Genomic DNA, 19,327 nt, shown 5'->3' with positions numbered 1-19,327 from the left:
GATGCCAGAGTCTTGTCCTCTCTATCTCTCTGAATCACTAGTCATGTCCCCCTCTGAATTATGAGGTTAAGAGACAGTGCAAAGTCTTTCACTTCCAACACTAATGCCATGTGGTTATCTCACACACTACTCCAAGGTGCTCAGAGTTCTCCTCTCCTCCATTTTGGACACACTATCACCTTGCAAGGAGGAGGAGGAGGAGGAAGAAGAAGAAGAAGAGTTGGTTTTTATATGCTGACTTTACCACTTAAGGGAGACTCAAACCGCCTTACAATCACCCTCTCTCCCCCTCCCCACAACAGACACCCTGTGAGGTGAGGGAGGCTGAGGGAGTGTGACTTGCCCAAGGTCACCTAGCTGGCTTTGTATGTAGGAGTAGGGAAACCAACCCAGTTCACCAGATTAGCCTCCGCCGCTCATGTGGAGGAGTGGGGAATCGAACCTGGTTCTCCAGATTAGACTCCACCGCTCCAAACTACCGCTCTTAACCACTACACCACACTGGTAGACACATGAACAAGAAAGATTAACCTGCCTGAAGTCACCCTATGGGGATTTCAACTCAGGTCTCCTCTGGTCTTAGCCATACATGCTAGCCATTATAGCACACTGGCAGTGAAAATGCGCATTTCAGAAAGATGTTGGCAGAGCACTTGCCACGCTATGAATGACAGTTCATGCCAAACAACAAACCTCCACACCAGAACCTTTTCTACCTCTCCCAAAATACTAGAACTTGAAAGCATCCAATGAAGCTGATGGGCAGTAGATTCAGGATGGACAAAAGGAAATATTTCTTTACACAGCGACTGATTAAAAGGTGGAATTTGCTGCTAGAAGGTGTGTTGATAGCCACAGGCATAGACAGCTTTAAAAGTATGGTTACCAACTTCCAGGTACCAGCTGGAGATCTCCCGCTATTACAACTGATCTCCAGGTGGCAGAGATCAGTTCCCCTGGAGAAAATGGCCGCTTTGGCAATTGGACTCTATGGCACTGAGGTCTCTCCCATCTCAAACCCTGGCCTCCTCAGGCTCCGCTCCAAAAACCTCCCACTGGTGGTGAAGAAGGATCTGGCAACCCTATTTAAAAGGGGATTCAACAGATTCATGGAGGAGAGGTCTATCAGCGGCTACTAGCTATGGTGACTAAAGGGAACCTCCACATTCAGAGGCAGTCAACCTCTGAATCCCAGGAATAGGAAGCAACATCAGGGGAAGGCTTCGGCCTCTATGCCTGTTGTTGGCCCTCCATAGTAGCTAGATAGCAACTGTGTGAGACGTAGGGTTACCAGGTCCCTCATCACCACCGGCGGGAGGTTTGGGGGGGTGGAGCCTGAGGAGGGCGGGGTTTGGGGAGGGGAGGGGCTTCAATGCCATAGAATCCAATTGCCAAAGCCGCCATTTTCTCCAGGTGAACTGATCTCTATCGGCTGGAAATCAGTTGTAATAGCAGGAAATCTCCAGCTAGTACCTGGAGGTTGGCAACCCTAGTGAGACGGCATGTTGAACTAGATAGACCCTCACTGGTCTGATCCAGGAGGGCTCTGATATGATGGTCTTATATTCTTATCTTTGGCCTACAGACTGCTGGACTGGATGGGCCTTGGTCTGATCCAGCAGGGCTTTTCTTATGTTCTCAAGATCTTTCCCACAACCTGGGATGTGAGAGGCTTTAGCTGGGATAGAACCCAGAACCTTCTGTGTGCAAAACGGGCACTCTACCATTGAGCCATCCCCCTCTCTACCCATCCCCCTTGTCCTCAATGGGTGCCTGTTATACAGCGACCTCTGGCTCTTGGGCTCCAGTTGAGAGACTCTCTTGGGCCAGTGCACTGATAGAATTGGTTGGGGCTTTGTTTTCTGCTTCAGCAGTACAGATCAGCCCCAATACCGAACCCCGTGAGGCTGGCACGAATCTCTTGCAGGATAAGATCAGGTCAGGCAAAACAACAGTTAAACAGGCAACCTCCAAACAGCACCGCAAATACAGGTTGGGCAAGAGTTTTCCGCTGTGCCAGGATGAAGCTGAGATCTTGCAATAATAATGATAACGTTCATATAAATATTGACTATCAGTATTGAAGAGGCCCTGTTTCCTGTAAACGGGGAAAAGGGAGAAAGCAGGCGTATTTCATGGGCTGAAAGTGAGTGGCTTTGCATCAGCCGCTTTGAAAAAGAAGGAGACAGATTCATGGAGGATAAAGTCTATACCTGGCCTTAAGCCAAAACAGCAAAAGCAAAGGAAAATTCCAAGGGTGGTGAGTGGCAGCGATGCAATAATTCCCCATGAGACTTTTTCTGCTCACAGGGTCCTGATATGGCTATTAGGGTTACCAGCCTTCAGGTGGGACCTGGGGATCTCCCGGAATTACAACTGATCTCCAGGTTACAGAGATCGATTCTTCTGGAGAAGACAGTTGCTTTGGAGGGTGGACTCTGGCACTGTACCCCACTGAGGCCCCGTCCTTCCCTCACCTCCACCCTCCCCAGGCTCCAGTTCCCAAATCTCTAGGAATTTCCCAGCCTGGAGTTAGCAACCCTACCAGTAGCCAGTTTGGCTTGTATGTACTTTGCACCAGGCACAAGGAAGAGGGTCATACTGCTAGTTTACCATCCACCGAGCTTACCACCAAGTTGCCCAGGCAGGGGTGGTCTTGGATGTGGTTCTGAGGACTCCAGGCTGTTGGCCTTGGAATATTTCAACTTTCACGCTGAGGTGGCCTTGCTGAGACATGGCTGGGATCTCACTGCAGTTCATGAGAGGGGAGGGCATCTTGGCCATCTTCTGGGCGTGGAGGAGGGGTCACTGGGGGTGTGTGGTAGGGAGGTAGTCGTGAATTTCCTGCATTGTGCAGGGGGTTGGACTAGATTACCCTGGCCGTCCCTTCCAACTCGATGATTCGATGATTCTATGGCACCAGATGTTTTTTCAATGGTATTTTACACCAAAAGACATCCAGAAAATGATGGGACGTTCTATCATACATGGTGTTCATGCAAGAAGGTGAAAAAGTTTTGGAGAGAAGTTCACTTTGAAATCCAAAAAAATGTAAAGGTGAAATTTACTATGGACCCTAAAATGATGCTGCTAGGAATACTTACCGTCCATTATTTTGAAGCCGATGGAGGAGCTGATCAGATATATGATTACAGCAGCAAGAGTTGTTATTGCAACAAAGTGGAAGTCAGAAGAGTGCCCGGACACTGGAGACTGGAAAAACAAAGTGGCAGAATATGCAGTGATGGCAAATCTGATGAATCAAGTAAATGAAACTCTTCACAGGGTCTTTTCTTTACTTGATTCATCAGCTTTGCCATCACCGCATACAAAAATGGGAACTGTATTTTGCGTATGCTTCATAATGATTATATAAATAGAAACTGTTGAGAAGAAAAATATATAAATCGTATTGGGCGTTGTGGTTTAAAGATGTACCGGTAATGCCTAGATACAGAATATAATGTTAGGTTCTCTGTAACCCATTTGAATATAGATAAGTGGACAGGAGTTACAAAAGGGATATATATGTTATAGTGGTAAAGCAAAACCAAAGCATAAAAATGAAGATATGAATGATAGATTGGGGCAGTTGAGCACACGAAACTGCCTTATACTAAATCAGACCCTTGGTCCATCTAAGTCAGTATTGTCCATTCAGACTGGCAGCGGCTCTCCAGGGTCTCAGGCTGAGGTCTTTCACATCACCTACTTGCCTAGTCCCTTTAACTGGAGATGCCGGGGACTGAACCTGAGGTCAGTTGGTAATAATTGTACATATGGAATAATTAAGAAATTAACTGTTTTTATTAGTAAAGTAGATTTTGGCATGCCATAATGTTAGAATTGTTTTGGTGTGGTGTTGGTGTGATCCGTTGTTTGTTTCATATGTTTGTTAAAAAATTTAAATCAAAGCAATTTGTATTATTATGTAATGTTTGTTTTTGTTTGTTTTATATGGAACTGAAAATTAATGTTAAAAAAGAAAAGGAAACACTGAAGAGAATGACCAAGGGGGGTTGAAGATGACACATTGTGGTGCATTATAGGATGAAGTATGGAGTTTACCACTGTAAGGCCGTTTATGCTTGGTAATTAGCAGTGCGTTCCAGGCTGAAGTGCCCCGCATATTTTTTTGAGTTTTTCAAGCTGAACCGTCAGTCATGAAGTGACTGCGAAGCCGGCGCATACCTGCTTTGCATTTCTTAAGAGCCCCTTTAAGGCGACCTTTTGTGTTTGCTCCACCCCCACCTCGAAGAATCCCCTCAAGGAAGAAGGCAAAATCACAGCTGCGCATTAGCTATGCAAACAGCGTTTGCTAATGGAAGGAACGAAGGAGGAGGTGAGTGGGGGGGGGTGGAATTTCTCCTTTTGCGTCGGACCGTGAATAAGCATTTTAAAGGTTGCATTAAAAAAAGAGCTTTGAGCAAGCATCAAACTTGACCCTGCATAAATGGCTTAAGACTCTTTCCACTGTTAAAAAAGTAAACTTCTAGGAATGATAGTGGGCTTTCAGCTCATGGCAGTAAAAGCAAGAAATGATGGGTGGAGTTGCCAGTGGGAGGAAGACGGGAGTTACAGGTTCCATTTCTTTTTCTTTGGAAACTATTTTGTATTTCTCACTTGTGCTGTTGTTTTTTCATTCTTCTGTCTCAAGTGCTAGCTTTTATTCTACTGTTGTCTCCCAAACCGCACATTCTTTGAAAATGCTATCTGCAAAACAGTTTAAAAATCCATAGAAAGATGTAATATCATTGCTTTTGCGAAATTTGGGACTCCATGTTGCAGGCCCAGGCGTATTTGACATGATGGAAATGCAGGCAACCAGCAGTTGTTGATTGCAGTTCAGACCATTCCTAATGGCATAAAATGGTCTGGGAACCTGGAGCTGAAGCATGTGAACATTGTCTGACTTAATCTAATCCTCCTACTTTAATAATTATGACAGGAATATATTTGTGATGTAGAGGGGTCAGGAACATATGTAGGGTTGCTAGGTCCTTCTTTGCCACCGGTGGGAGGTTTTTGGGGTGGAGCCTGAGGAGGGTGGGATTTGGGGAGGGACTTCAATGCCATAGAGTCCAATTGCCAAAGAGGCCATTTTCTCCACCTCCAAATCTCCAGGAATTTTCCACCCGGAGTTGGCAAGCCTAGAATCATAGAATCATAGAATTGGAAGGGACCACAAGGGTCATCTAGTCCAACCCCCTGCACAATGCAGGAAATTCACAACTACCTCCCCCCCACACCCCCAGTGACCCCTACTCCATGCCCAGAAGATGGCCAAGATGCCCTCCCTCTCATGGTCTGCCTAAGGTCATAGAATTAGCATTGCTGACAGATGGCCATCTAGCCTCTGCTTAAAAGTCTCCAGGGAAGGAGAGCTTACCATCTCCCGAGGAAGCCTGTTCCACTGAGGAACCGTTCTAATTGTTAGAAAATTCTTCCTGATGTCTAGACGGAAACTCTTTTGATTTAATTTCAGCCTGTTGGTTCTGGTCCGACCTTCTGGAGCAACAGAAAACAATTTGGCGCCATCCTCTATATGACAGCCCTTCAAGTACTTGAAGATGGTTATCATATCCCCTCTCAGTCTTCTCCTCTTCAGGCCTACCCTTGTGCAACCTGAGAGGTGCATGTCACAGTCCTTTGCAATATTGCAAAGGATACTGGGGGGAACTCTTGGACTATGCACAGCTGAGCATGATGCGCAAACGGCAACCAACGGCTCAGGAGTTCAGGGCCGTTGGGATTTCTCTGTTCCCTTTTAGTTCTGGGGATGTAAACTGCAGTTAGCAATGAAGCAACCAGTTCAATGCGATCAGTGCAGAATTTTGAACATGAAGAGATTTATTTTTTATTTATATTTGTTTATATTTCAATTTATACCCCACCCTCAATCTCCAGCAAAGGCCGGGCTCTGGATGGCTAACTACAGTAGCAATATATAATATAATCTGATAGAAGATTTATCCGATTTAGAAGCGGATATAGAGAAAATCCATCACGTCGCCAAATATTTAACCCAGGTAATGGTTTTAAATCTATCCCAGCAAATGACACTGGCATTTGGCTTAAGAGATTTTGTTGAACACGTATAATTTTGTTATAACCTTTATACACTTCATGTATTTTATACATTTTAGGCATCTATGTGCTATATGTATATGCTTATGACTTTGTAAATGAGCAATAAATGAGAAGAAACCTATAATATAATAAAACCATAAACACTATTACTTACAATTATTAATGTTCCTTCACCTCTGAATTGCCAAAACACCCCCACCACCATAAGTTAATGAGAGGGAGGGCACCTTGGCTATCTTCTGGGCATGGAGTAGGGGTCACAGGGGGTGTGGGTGGAGAGGTAGTTGTGAAATTGCTGCATTGTGCAGGGGGTTGGACTAGATGACCCTGGTGGTCCCTTCCAACTCTATGATTCTATGTTCCATCATAAAATGACCATCTGTGATTTCCTTTTAGCCAGAGAAAACAGTAGCCTTGGGAAATCCCTCTTCTTCCCCTTCTTGCGCTCTGCTTACTCTGCTCTGCTGCCAAATATAGCATTAATTTCTTGTAATTCATGGGGAGGGGAGCCCTTTGGGAAAGTCCACTTGAGGCCGATCACATGCGTCACGGGCACATCTGGTCCAGAAAACTAGGGCAAGGCAGAGTATATAGGACGTGCCTTGGGACGAACCACCTTACACCCGCAGTCACCCAGGGAAGCAGGGAAGATGGAGGGCTGGTTCCTGCTGATGCTCAGCCTTGCAGTGGTGGCCACAGCGTCGCCTCCTGCACAAGAGGAGCTGAGCTATGAGGAGGCCGTGTCCGTGGCTGTGGAGCTCTACAACCAAGAGCCAGGGCTGAAGTTGGCCTTCCGACTCCTAGAAGCCAAGCCCCAGCCGGAGTGGGTGAGCATTTGGTAGCAAGGGTAGTAGCTCATATTGCAACCTGAGACTTGAACTCGGGTCCACAATTCAGTGCAGCTCACGCTGGGTGGTCTGGAACAAGTGACTCTTGGCCTCAGTTTTCTTATGTGAAATGGCCTCATTTCAGCACGGCTTGAAAGCACCCAAGTGGAGAATCACAGGAGTCTGTGCAGCTAAGTAGCACCTTACAGAACAGCAAGATTTTGGGGGTATATGCTTTCGAGAGTCAAAGATCCCTTCGTCAAATACTCTTGGAAGCTCATAACCCGAAAATCTAGTTGGCCTCTAAGGTGCTTCTGGACTGGAATCTAGCTCATCTAGAAGGTTCGATTCTCCTTAAAAGGTGGAGAAAATTGGCATATAAAAACCAACTCTCCTTCTTCTTCTCATCTACTGAAGACCAAAATAATTCTGTATAACCCAGGAGTCTATTATGCTGCACAAACAGTCCAACTGAGTATGGTAGTTTTCTCCAAGTTTCCTTGGCTGTTGTTCACAAACTCCCAGTCCTGTCACTGTTCAGCGTGGTATAGTGGTTAAGGGCGGTGGTTTGGAGTGTGGACTCTGATCTGGAGACCCGGGTTTGATTCCCCACTCCGCCACATGAGTGGCGGGGACTAGGGCTGTCAAAAAAAAAAAAATTCGGTACAGTTCGGATTCGGCCGAATTTGGCCCTTGTGGGTTCGGTACGTGCCGAAGTCCGAACTCCCCCACTTCGGATCCGTTCAATTCGGCGGGAATTCAAAGTTCGGAAAAAAAATTCGGCCGAATAAAGCCATTAAAAACACAACCGCGCCTTTCCGCGGCTCTGGGGGGGGCATTTTTGGGCTTAGAGGTCCCAAACTTTCAGCAGAGCTTCAAAGGACGTATATTGAAAGACTCCCCAAGTTTTGTAAAGATTGGGTCAGGGGGGGCTGAGATATGGGCCCTGAAAGGGGTCCCCCCCACCCTTAATGTGGATCTCTCCGCAGAGCTTGCCGCCCACGCACAAAGCTCCCGGCCAGACAAACAGCTGATGAGAGCAAGGGCGGGGCAGGTGCTAAGAACTTTGCAAAGCAACACAACTGCAGAGCAACCCGTTTGCAAATATGCAAAGGGCGGGGCAGGTGTGAAGAATTTTGCAAAACAATACAACTGCAAAGCAACACAAGCACGCAATGCAAAACCTTTGCAACAGTGCATAGCAACACCTGACACCTGGGAGTTTGCATACCATGGAAAGGGACAGAGGCAGCTAGCTATGCATAATGAGCAGGAGGGGGTGGAATGTCTCCTTTTGCATTGGACTTGGGACCAGGCAGATGCATTCTTTAAGTCACCATTTGAAAACCAGTTTTGAGCAAGCATCAATAACCTAACTGATCTTATGAATGAGGAAAAACCTGAAGAATAAAAATGAAGCCCCCCCTCAAACCAGGGAGAGAGAGACTGGAGGGGGAACACACACCCCAGGCAGAACCGGCAAAAGCCCCCTTTGGCTTCCCCCACCCACCCACAGAAACTGCTCCCTCCCCACACACACACACAGTCTCTGCTTTCCCCCACACACACACACAGAAAAGAAAAAATATAGATTAAAGCCCCCAAAGGGGTCTTACTGTGGCTGTCTTCTGTTCCAGCAGGAGGGGCTGGGAGGCTGGGTAATCCAATATGATTCCATTTGTATCCAATATAAGATCCATATGTATGCATCTCTCGAGGGTGATCCATTCATCCCAATAGGGGAAAGGGGAAAGCCCATATCTCGGGGGGGCCCTGACCCAATGTTTACAAAACTTGGGTGGTCTCTTAAAAAGCCTTGACTGAAGCTCCGCCGAAAGTCTGGGATCGGCACACCCAAAAATGCGCCCCCTGCAGCCATGGAAAGAGAAAAGGGGGGGAGCCAATATTTCAGCCCCCACTGAACCCATCTTTACAAAACTTGGGTGGTCTCTTAAGAGGGATTCTCTGAAGCTATGACAAAAGTTTGGGGGCTGAACCCCCAAAAAAGCGCCCCCTGCAGCCACGAAAATGGAAAAGGGGGGAGAGGAAAAAGGGGTGGAGCCCATATCTCGGGGGGCCCTGACCCAATGTTTACAAAACTTGGGGGGTATCTTAAGAAGCCTAGTCTGATGCTCCGCTGAAAGTTTGGGGTCAGCACACCCAAAAATGCGCCCTCTGCAGCCATGGAAAGAAAAAAGGGGGGGAGCCCATATCTCGGGACCCCCTGACCCAATGTTTACAAAACTTGGGTGGTCTCTTAAAAAAACCTGTCTGAATATCCCCTGAAAGTTTGGGGTCGGTACCCCAAAAAATGCGCCCCCTGCAGCCACGGAAAGGAGCGAATGTGCACAAGCACCCCCTCACACACACATGAGGATTTCCCTCTCTCTCTCTCTTTCCCCGGCCGGCCGCACATCAGCTGATTCCTCCAGTACTCAATCCTGACTGATTGGCCAGAAGAAGACCCAGCTTGCCCACCGATTGGCCGGGGGAGGAGAATGCTGCTTACTGACGGTTATGCTGCTTACTGACGGCCGAATTGGCCGAATTTATTCGCCGAACTCCCGAACTCGCTGAATTCGGCCCCCCCGGTTGCCCGCCAGTTTTGAGTTCGGATCCGTCCGAACTAAAAACCGCCGAATCAAGGGAAATTCGGCTGATTTTCAGTTTGGGCCGAACCGAATTGACAGCCCTAGCGGGGACTAACCTGGTGAACTGGATTTGTTTCCCCGCTCCTACACACGAAGCCAGCTGGGTGACCTTGGGCTAGTCACAGCTCTCTCCGACCCATCTACCTCACAGAGTGTCTGTTGTGGGGAGGAGAAGGGAAGGTGATTGTGAGCCAGTTTTATTCTTCCTTAAGTGGTAGAGAAAGTTGGCGTATAAAAACCAAGTCTTCTTTGTCGTTTGTTGCCCCTCTGCCAATCTTTCCCCTGAGATCCCTACCGAGAGGGCTCTCTGATTCTCCAGCCTGCAAAGGTCAATGCATCTGTCTTTAATCCCCAGCTGTGTGAATTAAAAGTTAATTTCTCGTTGCTTCAGATTGGCTCCTCCTGAAAAAGCCACTCAAGACTGAGTTCATTTGTCTACCAGTTAGCACTTACGGCCTGAGCAGATGCCAGCTGACTTCCTCAACTTGGGTTGGCAGTTAATGAAAATCTGCTTCTGAAAGGGTGCTGCTGTGCTTAGCTGTGGCTCAGATCCAGTTCTGGCAATTTGCTGGTGATTCGTTGATGCAAAGAATGCATGTGAATCACCGTAAACTGATGCTTGGGAACAAGCAGCACTGGGCATTAATTTGGTACTGCTTGGTGCCTCTCTCTTGATTATGCTCATACAAGAGGCAGCATGGTACAGTGGTTAAGAGCGGTGGTTTGGAGCGGTGGACTCTGATCTGGAGAACCGGGTTCGATTCCCCACTCCTCCACATGAGCAGCGGAGGCTAATCTGGTGGACTGGATTGGTTTCCCCACTCCTACACACGAAGCCAGCTGGGTGATCTTGGGCTAGTCACAGCTCTCTTAGAGCTCTCTCAGCCCCACCTACCTCACAGGGTGTCTGTTATGGGGGGGAGGGGAGTGTAAGCCGCTTTCATTCTTCCCTTAAGTGGGAGAGAAAGTCGGCATATAAAAACCAACTCTTCTTCTTCTTGACAGGACCCCGCAATCCATTCACTCCAGGAGCTGGAATTCACCGTGCAGGAGACCACGTGCCCACCCTCGGAGCAACTAAACCTGGACAAATGTGACTTCAAGAACAAGGGGGTGAGCGCTCTCTGTCTTTCTCTTCCTCGGGGCCAGGGCTGCTGAGAGCCACCCATGGTGGAAAGTGCCACTGAGTTGCACCAGACTTATGGCAACCCCACAGGGCTTTCAAGGCAAGAGGCGAGCAGAGGTGGTTGGCCACTGCCTGCCTCCGCGTAGCGACCCTGGACTTCCTTGGTGGTCTCCCAGTCCCACCCAAGTACTAATCAGGGCCGGCCCTGTTTAGCTCCCCAGATCTGACAAGATCAGGCTAGCCTGGGCCATCCAGGTAAGGGCCTGAAAGCCCCTAAGCAAGGGTTCCCTCTGGGCCCCACTTCACATCATGGATGCTTCATTAGAACATCTTTTCTTCCCTCAACTCCTTTTTGGGTACTGAACATCCTGCTCATTGCCATGTTGCCCAATGTCATTTGAACACATGAACACATGAAGCTGCCTTCTACTGAATCAGACCCTTGGTCCGTCAAAGGCAGTACTGTCTACTCAGACGGGCAGCAGCTCTCCAGGGTCTCAGGCGGAGGTCTCTCACATCACCTACTTGCCCAGTCCCTTTAACTGGAGATGCCGGGGATTGAACCTGGGACCTTCTGCATGCCAAGCAGATGCTCTACCACTGAGCCACAGCCCCTCCATCTTTTGTCCTGCTTCCAAAGCTCGTGGGAATGCCAGGCCACCGCCTGGCATCCCTAACTGCTGCTCAGGGCATGAACAAGAGAAAATGGGGGGTGGACAATCCCCCAGAGCTTTAAGGTTGACACTGTAGAAACTCTATGGAATACCCATAGAGTTTCTAGAGTGTTAGCTGACATCTAAGGTTGCCAGGTCCCTCTTTGCCACCAGAGGGAGGTTTTTGGGACAGAGCCTGAGGTGGGTGGGGTTTGGGGAGGGGAGGGAATTCAATGCCATAGAGTCCAATTGCCAAAACTGCCATTTTCTCCAGGGGAGCTGACCTCTATCTGCTGGAGATCAGTAGTAATTGCAGGAGATCGCCAGCTAGTACCTGGAGGTTGGCAACTCTACTGACATCTGATGTCACATCTGGGGTATTGCCTGGATGTGGTGTTGGCACATAGCCTAGGGTTACCAGGTTTGTGATGGAAAATACTTGGAGATTTTGGGGGCGGAGTCTGAAGAGGGCCAGGTTTGGGGAGGGACTTAAATAGAGTATAATACCTTAGAGTCTGCCTTTCAAAGCAGCCATCTTCACCAGGGGAATTGATCTCTATCGGCTGGAGATCAGTTGTAATAGCAGGAGATCTCTAGCTACCACCTGGAGGTTGGCAACCCTAACATACCCCCATATAATTTTTGACCTCCACTTTGTCTCCCACCTGCCTGAAAGATGGGGGGGTGAGGGGGGTGAGATCACATCGATGTGTAGGGTTATCATCCTCCAGGTACTAGCTGGAGATCTCCTGCTATTACAACTAGGGTTGCTGACCTCCAGGTAATAGCAGAAGATCCCCTGCTATTACAACTGATCTCCAGCCGATGGATATCAGTTCACCTGGAGAAAATGGCCGCTTTGGCAATTGGACTCTATGGCATTGAAGTCCCTCCCTTCCCCAACCCCCACCCTCCTCAAGCTCTGCCCCAAAAACCTCTTGCTGGTGGCAACGAGGGACCTGGCAACCCTATCGATGGGAGACTACCTACCCAAAGTGGGCACTTGGTCAGTGGAGCTAAGGGAATAACTGAGTGGGGATAGCCTGGTCCCTAGCTAAGCCCCACATCCAGCTGCTCAGCTGACTTCTGCCCCCCAACTTCCATGGGCCTCACGAGGACCTATTGTCTGGCACAGCGGCTGAGGCCAAAGAACGTTGGCCAGGGAAGGGCAATCACAACATTTCCCTTCTAGAGCTTTGACCGGAAGGGGAATACATATTATGACGTTTCGTTGGAAGATTTTAGGACTACCAAAAGGGGCAGAAGCATATTAATAAATATCCGAATAACAGAGTGGCCGTTTTGTCTTCTTCTCTCCAAGGTGGTGAAGGAATGTTCTGGAATCATCTTTTCCGAGCAAGGGGCTCCCGTCATTGAGCTCGATTGTGAATCTGCAGGCCAGGTGGTAAGTTTACCTCTCAAGGGAACGCGGGGAGAGGGAGTCGAGAAAGAGCCTCGTAGCCCGTCCCTGGGAAACTGTTTGCTAATCACCTGTGTGAGATTGGAAATTCATAGGGCTGCCAGGTCGTCCCCCTCCGGCCACTGGCAGGGGGTAGGGTTGCCAGATCCAGGTTGGGAAACTCCGGGAGGTTTGGGGATGGAGGACAGGGACCTCAGTGGGGCACAAAGCCATAGAGTCCACATTCCATTTTCTCCATGGGAACTGATGTCTGTAGTCTGCAGATGAGCTGTAATTAAGGGGGATCTCCAGGGCCCACCTGGAGGCTGGCATCCCTAGAAATTCAGTGCACAAAATGGGTTGGATCCCATGGATCTGTTCCACTTTCCAGCTAGGGTTGCCAACCTCCGGATAATAGCTGGAGATTTCCTGCTATTACAACTGATTTCCAGCCGATAGAGATCAGTTCCCCTGGAGAAAATGGCCGCATTGGCAATTGGACTCTATGGCATTGAAGTCCCTCCCCAAACCCCGCCTTCCTCAGGCTCCGCCCCAAAAACCTCCTGCCAGTGGTGAAAAGGGACCTGGCAATCCTCATCCCAAGTTGGGTTGCCAGCCTCCAGGTGGTGGCTGGGGATCTCCTGCTAGTACAACTGATCTCATTCATTCACCTGGAGAAAACGGCAGCTTTGGCAATAGGACTCCATGGCATTGAAGTCCCTCCCCTCCCCAAATTCTCCTCAGGCTCCGCCCCAAAAACCTCCCGCCAGTGGCAAAGAGGGACCTGGCAACCCTACTGATCACTAGGGTTGCTAACCTCTAGGTACTGTATAGAGAAACAGCACGTGGCTCAATATATTCACAACTGAAATAAGAGCATGTTACATCACACACAAGAATATTTCAAAATCAGTATATTCACAACAACATTCAACACTAAAATAAAACATGTTATATCACATGCAAGAAAACCACCAAACTGAAAGCCTTTCAGGCTTTATATTTTGTTAAGCTGACTGGCTGTATTAAACTTGCCCTTATTTGCGTTGCCTTAAGCCCTGCGAGGCTATATTTCAGTTTGGTGGTTTTCTTGCATGTGATGTAACATGTTTTATTTTAGTGTTGAATGTTGTTGTGAATATATTGATTTTGAAATATTCTTGTGTGTGATGTAACATGCTCTCATTTCAGTTGTGAATATATTGAGCCACGTGCTGTTTCTCTATACAGTTGCCACTATTTCAGCATAGGTTCTTTTCCTTCTTAGTTAACCTCTAGGTACTAGCTGGAGATCTCCTGCTATTACAACTGATCTCTAGCCGATAGAGCTCAGTTCTCCTGGAGAGAATGGCCACTTTGGCAATTGGATTCTATGGCATTGGAAGTCCCTCCCCTCCCCACCCCAAACTCCCCCTTCCTCACCCCAAAAACCTCCCGCCGGTCGGGAAGAGGGACCTGGCAACCCTATTTTCAGCAGGAGAACCCCCACCACAAGATGCTTGAGCACTGGACACCCTCTGAAGGACATTAAGTTCTTTAGATAATAATCAGCTGGTGGTCCCCGGTCCTAAGAGCATGTGGTTGTCCTCATGAGCCTTTTGGTTAGCAGGCTTGTGGCTACTAATGTTAGCCCCTGCTGACATTGCTAATTGAAGGTGGTCAGGTAGGAGGGTTGGAAGACGGCTGTGAAAACTGGCAGGAACAGACACCTGTGAATTGGAGTTCTGCTGGGGTGGGGGAACTGTCAATCTCCAGTGCCACTGACGAAAGGGATGAGGCACTGGAAACTGGCACAGCATCTTTGGCCACAGCATAGTTTGTTTGCCCTGGCTTGGATGCTATTGGGGAATGGGTTTTTCCCAATTTCTCCAACACATTGTGGTGTTTCCATGCACCTAACAGGTCTGCCCCTATTTCCGGTGATCTCAAACCTGTTTTTCTGTGATGTTTTGGGAAAGATCACAGCAAAGGCGGGGTGGCACCCATGTGTACGAGAAAGTCCTAATCTTCTTGGTCCCACCCACATGGGCACCATTTATCCTGCCTCAGTCCCCCACTGTAGTCATTTCCCACAAGCTTAAAAAAATCAGTGACTGACATATTATTATAGTATTATATTATAACAATCTACTCATTCCTTTGAACTCTCAGCTTTCATTTTTAAACAGGTAAGTCTGTAGGGCCTTTTGTTGGAGAGAGATGCCTTTCCCCTTATATCTCCACAATGAAGGGTGCTACAGACATTTTTAAAGGATGAAAGGTGGGAATCCATAGAACCCGATAGGCAGACTGTTACAAACTATAATGTTATTCCAATTGCAGATTTTTAAAAAACTGGTGGTGTGAGGGGCAGGGGTATAGCCACTGCAGGGCAATAGGGCAGAGAAAATGAAGGGAAACCTGCCACGTTGAAACCCTGTTGACACTGGCTGTTTCGGCAAGCCCATCCCTGTGTGAAAAATACTCCCATCTCCACAGCACTAACTAAAATGGAGCCCTGTAAATACACACTATCTTTAGTGAAAGGAGCTCCTGTGGATGATATAGAGATCTCTGGTTCTCCCATTCATTCCTCTGTAGCCCCACTTGGGAACGTGACGGCCTCACCTCGTGAGTAAGGCGGGCCATGGTGCCAAGTGTACACTTCTTACCTTGCTCTGGACAGCCACAATCCTGGGAAATCCTGACCTCTTTCCTCTCTCCCTCTAGCACGTCCGTGTCCGGAGAAATTTCTTTCACACAGCTTACAATAAAGTCAAGGAGACCCTACAGAGACTGAGCTGCCATTGCGAATGGAGGAACTGATGGGCAAATCAGGACCCCGGGTGGAAGCAAGATTGCCCACCGCTGATGGAAGCTGCTTGCTGTTTTTATTTTCTTTTAGAAGGGTCAGGTGGAATAATCTGGACTGCAAAAAGCCATCTTCTTTGGAGCTGCTTCTCTGGCTTAATGCTAAATTGGGCGAGGGGGGAGTGTCTCTATAATTTCTTCTGGCTTGGTGCTTTGTAATAAACTTTTGAGTGCTATTATTTATTCCAGACTCTTCTGTTATCGCTAGTTTGAATTTTGGCTGGTGTATCATAATCCTAATGTACTAAAGTTGCAAGGGTTCCTAGAGGCCATCTAGTCAACCCCCCTTCTCATTGCAGTCCAAAGCTAGGGTGTTTCTGACCAGGGGGCGGGGGCTGTCTAAACCTACCACCCTAGGGATGCCAGGTGGGACCTGGTGATTCCATGGAATTACACCTCATCGCCAAACTACAGAGCTCAGTTCCCCAGGAGAACATGGATGTTTTGGTGGGGGGACTCTATGGCATTGAGCCCCACTGAGGTTCCTGTCCTCTCCAGGCTCCATCCCCAGATATCCAGGAGTTTCCCAGTCTGGACCAAAACCTCAATAACAATGCCTACAGCCTGCTTGCTGTTACTTCACAGCAATGTCCATTCTTAGCCCTGTTAGAATTGCCAAATGCAGAGGGCACAGTGGAATTTGCATTGCTTGCTGCTGAGGAGATAAAGCTCTCACGGAGCCTCTTTATCTCAGTAAACTAATATGAGTCCTTTATTAGAAGGAACACCATTCTAGACAGGATAGCGACAGCATTCTAAACTAGGAAGCTAAACTCGGATGGATGGAGATGCAGGAAAGCAACGTCCTGCTCTCATGGTAGCAAGATGGAGAAGAAAGAAGGGGCTAGCCAGAAGGAAGGAAGATTCCCTGAGAGTAGAATCATAGAATCAAAAAGTTGGACCACCAGGGTCATCTAGTCCAACCCCCTGCACTATGCAGGAAATCCACAACTACCTCCCCCCACACCCCCAGTGACCCCTACTCCATGCCCAGAAGATGCCCAAGATGCCCTCCCTCTCATGGTCTGCCTAAGCTCATAGAATCAGCATTGCTGACAGATGGCCATCTAGACTCTTCTTCAAAACCTCCAGGGAAGGAGAGCTCACCACCTACCGAGTAAGACTGTTCCACTGAGGAACCGCTCTGTTAGAAAATTCTTCTTAATGTCTAGATGGAAACTCCTTTAATTTAATTTCAACCCATTGGTTCTGGTCTGACCTTCTGGGGCAACAGAAAACAACTCGGCACCATCCTCTATGGGACAGCCCCTCAAGTACTTGAAGATGGTTGTCATATCCCCTCTCAGTCTTCTCCTCTCCAGGCTAAACACACCCAGCTCCTTCAACTTTTCCTCATAGGACTTGGTCTCCAGACCCCTCACCATCTTTGTTGCCCTCCTCTGGACACGTTCCAGCTTGTCTATATCCTACTGAAATTGCGATGTCCAAAACTGAACGCAATACTCTCGGTGAGGTCTAACCAGAGCAGAGTTAAGTGATACCATCACTTCATGTGATCTGGACACTATACTTCTGTTGATACAGCCCAAGATCCTATTTGCCTTTTTAGCTACTGCATCACACTGCTGACTTATGTTCAGTGTTTGGTCTACTAAGATCCCAAGATCCTTTTCACACACTACTGCTAAGATAAATCTCCCCCATCCTATAATGCATTTGATTTTTCCTACCTAAATGCAGAACTTTACATTTATCTCTGTTGAAATGCATTTTACTAGTTTTAGCCCAATTCTCCAGCCTGTCATGATCATCCAGTATCCTGGCAATCTACCCATCAGAGAGATAGCATCAGAGCAGCAGAAAGGAAACCCTGACCTAGGTAGCCCAGGCTAGCTCGATCTTGTCAGATCTTGGAAGCTAAGCAGGGTTGACCCTGGGTAGTATTTGGATGGGAGACCTCCAAGGAGTTGCTGTGCAGTAGGGTTGCCAGATCCCTCTTTGCCACTGGCGGGAGGTTTTTCAGGCGGAGCCTGAGGAGGGTGGGGTTTGGGGAGGGACTTCAACACCATAGAGTCCAATTGCCAAAGTGGCCATTCTCTCCAGGTGAACTGATCTCTATCGGCTGGAGATCAGTTGTAATAGCAGGAGATCTACAGCTAGTACATGGAGGTTGGCAACCCTACTGCGCAGAGGCAGGCAATGGGAAACCACCTCTGTTTGTCTGACCTGACCTGGATGGCCCAGACTAGCCAAATCTCATTGGATTTTGAAAGCTAAGCAGGGTCTGCCCTGGTTAGTAGAAGAAGAGTTGGGTTTTTATGCTGAGTTTCTCTACCACTTAAGGCAATTACCTTACAATCACCTTCCCTCCCCCTCCCACAACAGACACCCTGTGAGGTAGGTGGGGCTGAGAGAACTCTTAATAGAACTGTGACTAGCCCAAGGTCACCCAGCTGGCTTCATGTGTAGGAGTGGGGAAACCAACCCAGTTCACCAGATTAGCGTCCGCCGTTCATGTGGAGGAGTGGGGAATCGAACCCGGTTCTTCAAATCAGAGTCCACCACTCCAAACCACCACTCTTTACCACTGCAATACACTGGCTCTCCTACACCACGCTGGCTCTCCAGTACTTGGATGGGAGACCACTGAGGAAGTCCAGGGTCACTATGCAGAGGCAGGCAATGGCAAACCACCTCCAAACGCCTCTTGCCTTAACCCTGGGGTGGGGGGACTCGCCATAAGTTAGCTGTGACTTGACAGCACTTTCCACCCCCACCAATATAAAGGAAGGGATGCACAGGGTCCTGACCTATCTATCCCTCTTGCTTTCTATAGTCCCCCTCTAGTCTGAGAAGGGTTGTCAACTCTCGGTTGGGAAATTCCTGGAGGGTGGAGCCTGGGGAGGGCAGGGTTTGGGGAGGAGCGGGACCTCAGTGGGGATGTAATGCCATAGAAGCCACCCTCCCAAGCAGCCATTTTCCCCAGGGGAACTGATATCTGGAGATCAGTTGTAATTTTGGGAGATCTCCAGACCCCACCTGGAGGTTGGCAACCCTAAATCTGAGGCTGAGTCGCACGGTAAAGTCCTTCACTTCCAGCAAGCACAACAAAAAGAAAACTCTCTTCAGTAGAGTTGCCAACTTCCAGGTAGTCGCTGGAGATCAACTATTACAACTGATCTCCAGCCGATAGAGGTCAGTTCACCTGGAGAAAAATGACCTCTTTGGCCATTGGACTCTATGGCATTGAAGTCCCTCCCCTCCCCAAACCCCGCCCTCCTCAGGCTCCGCCCCAGAAATCTCCAGCTGTTTCCCAATCCCGAGCTTGCAACCCTACTCTTCAGGCTATAGCTCACAAAGTTTTACAAAGCATCCAAAAAAGTACAAGACATACATCCATGGAAGCCCAGGCGGGCTCAAAAAAGGCCCCGCAATACCGTACCTGAGAAAGGGGCAGCTCCTTCCTCCTCGCCTCCTGCCGCCGCTCCAAGCAGGAGAGAAGAACCTCTGCGCAGGCCTGTCGCCCACTTCTGCTGTCGGATCTGCCTTCCTGAGCCAGGCTGAACTCCTCCCGTCTTTGGCACGGTCAGCCCACTGGGGAATGCATGCCACACACCCCAGCATGGCCCCATCTATTGACTCTAGGGAAAGGAAGGGCATTGCGGATAAACGCAGGCAGGCCTGGTCGCGCTGCACCGCTGGAAGGACAGCCTGGATTGCAAAAACAAATAAGCATCCAAAGTTCACGGAACTTTTCCTTCAGTTTTAGA

At 48.5% G+C, this 19,327-nt stretch overlaps 1 protein-coding gene across 1 annotated transcript; it reads left to right on the top strand.

Moving 5' to 3' along the window:
• Positions 1-6,740: 6,740 nt before the first annotated feature.
• LOC130484253 (cathelicidin-related peptide Oh-Cath-like) lies at positions 6,741-15,551 on the top strand. Its single transcript, XM_056857155.1, has 4 exons — positions 6,741-6,917; positions 10,574-10,681; positions 12,669-12,752; positions 15,456-15,551. The coding sequence occupies exons 1-4, from the start codon at positions 6,741-6,743 to the stop codon at positions 15,549-15,551; spliced, it is 465 nt and encodes a 154-aa protein (XP_056713133.1).
• The last annotated feature ends 3,776 nt before the right edge of the window (positions 15,552-19,327 follow it).

The sequence above is a fragment of the Euleptes europaea genome, chromosome 11, assembly GCF_029931775.1.
Source record: "Euleptes europaea isolate rEulEur1 chromosome 11, rEulEur1.hap1, whole genome shotgun sequence".
Lineage (NCBI taxonomy): Eukaryota > Metazoa > Chordata > Lepidosauria > Squamata > Sphaerodactylidae > Euleptes > Euleptes europaea.
The sequence above is the reverse complement of the archived record's forward strand: the minus strand, read 5'-3'. Positions and strand labels throughout refer to the sequence as shown.

Bases quoted from the DNA above. Each gene is read 5' to 3' on its own strand.
- LOC130484253 (XM_056857155.1), top strand. From the start codon at position 6,741: ATGGAGGGCTGGTTCCTGCTGATGCTCAGCCTTGCAGTGGTGGCCACA. The intron at 6,918-10,573 runs GTGAGCATTTGG...TCTTCTTGACAG, and splicing joins CCAAGCCCCAGCCGGAGTGG to GACCCCGCAATCCATTCACT. The intron at 12,753-15,455 runs GTAAGTTTACCT...CTCTCCCTCTAG, and splicing joins GTGAATCTGCAGGCCAGGTG to CACGTCCGTGTCCGGAGAAA.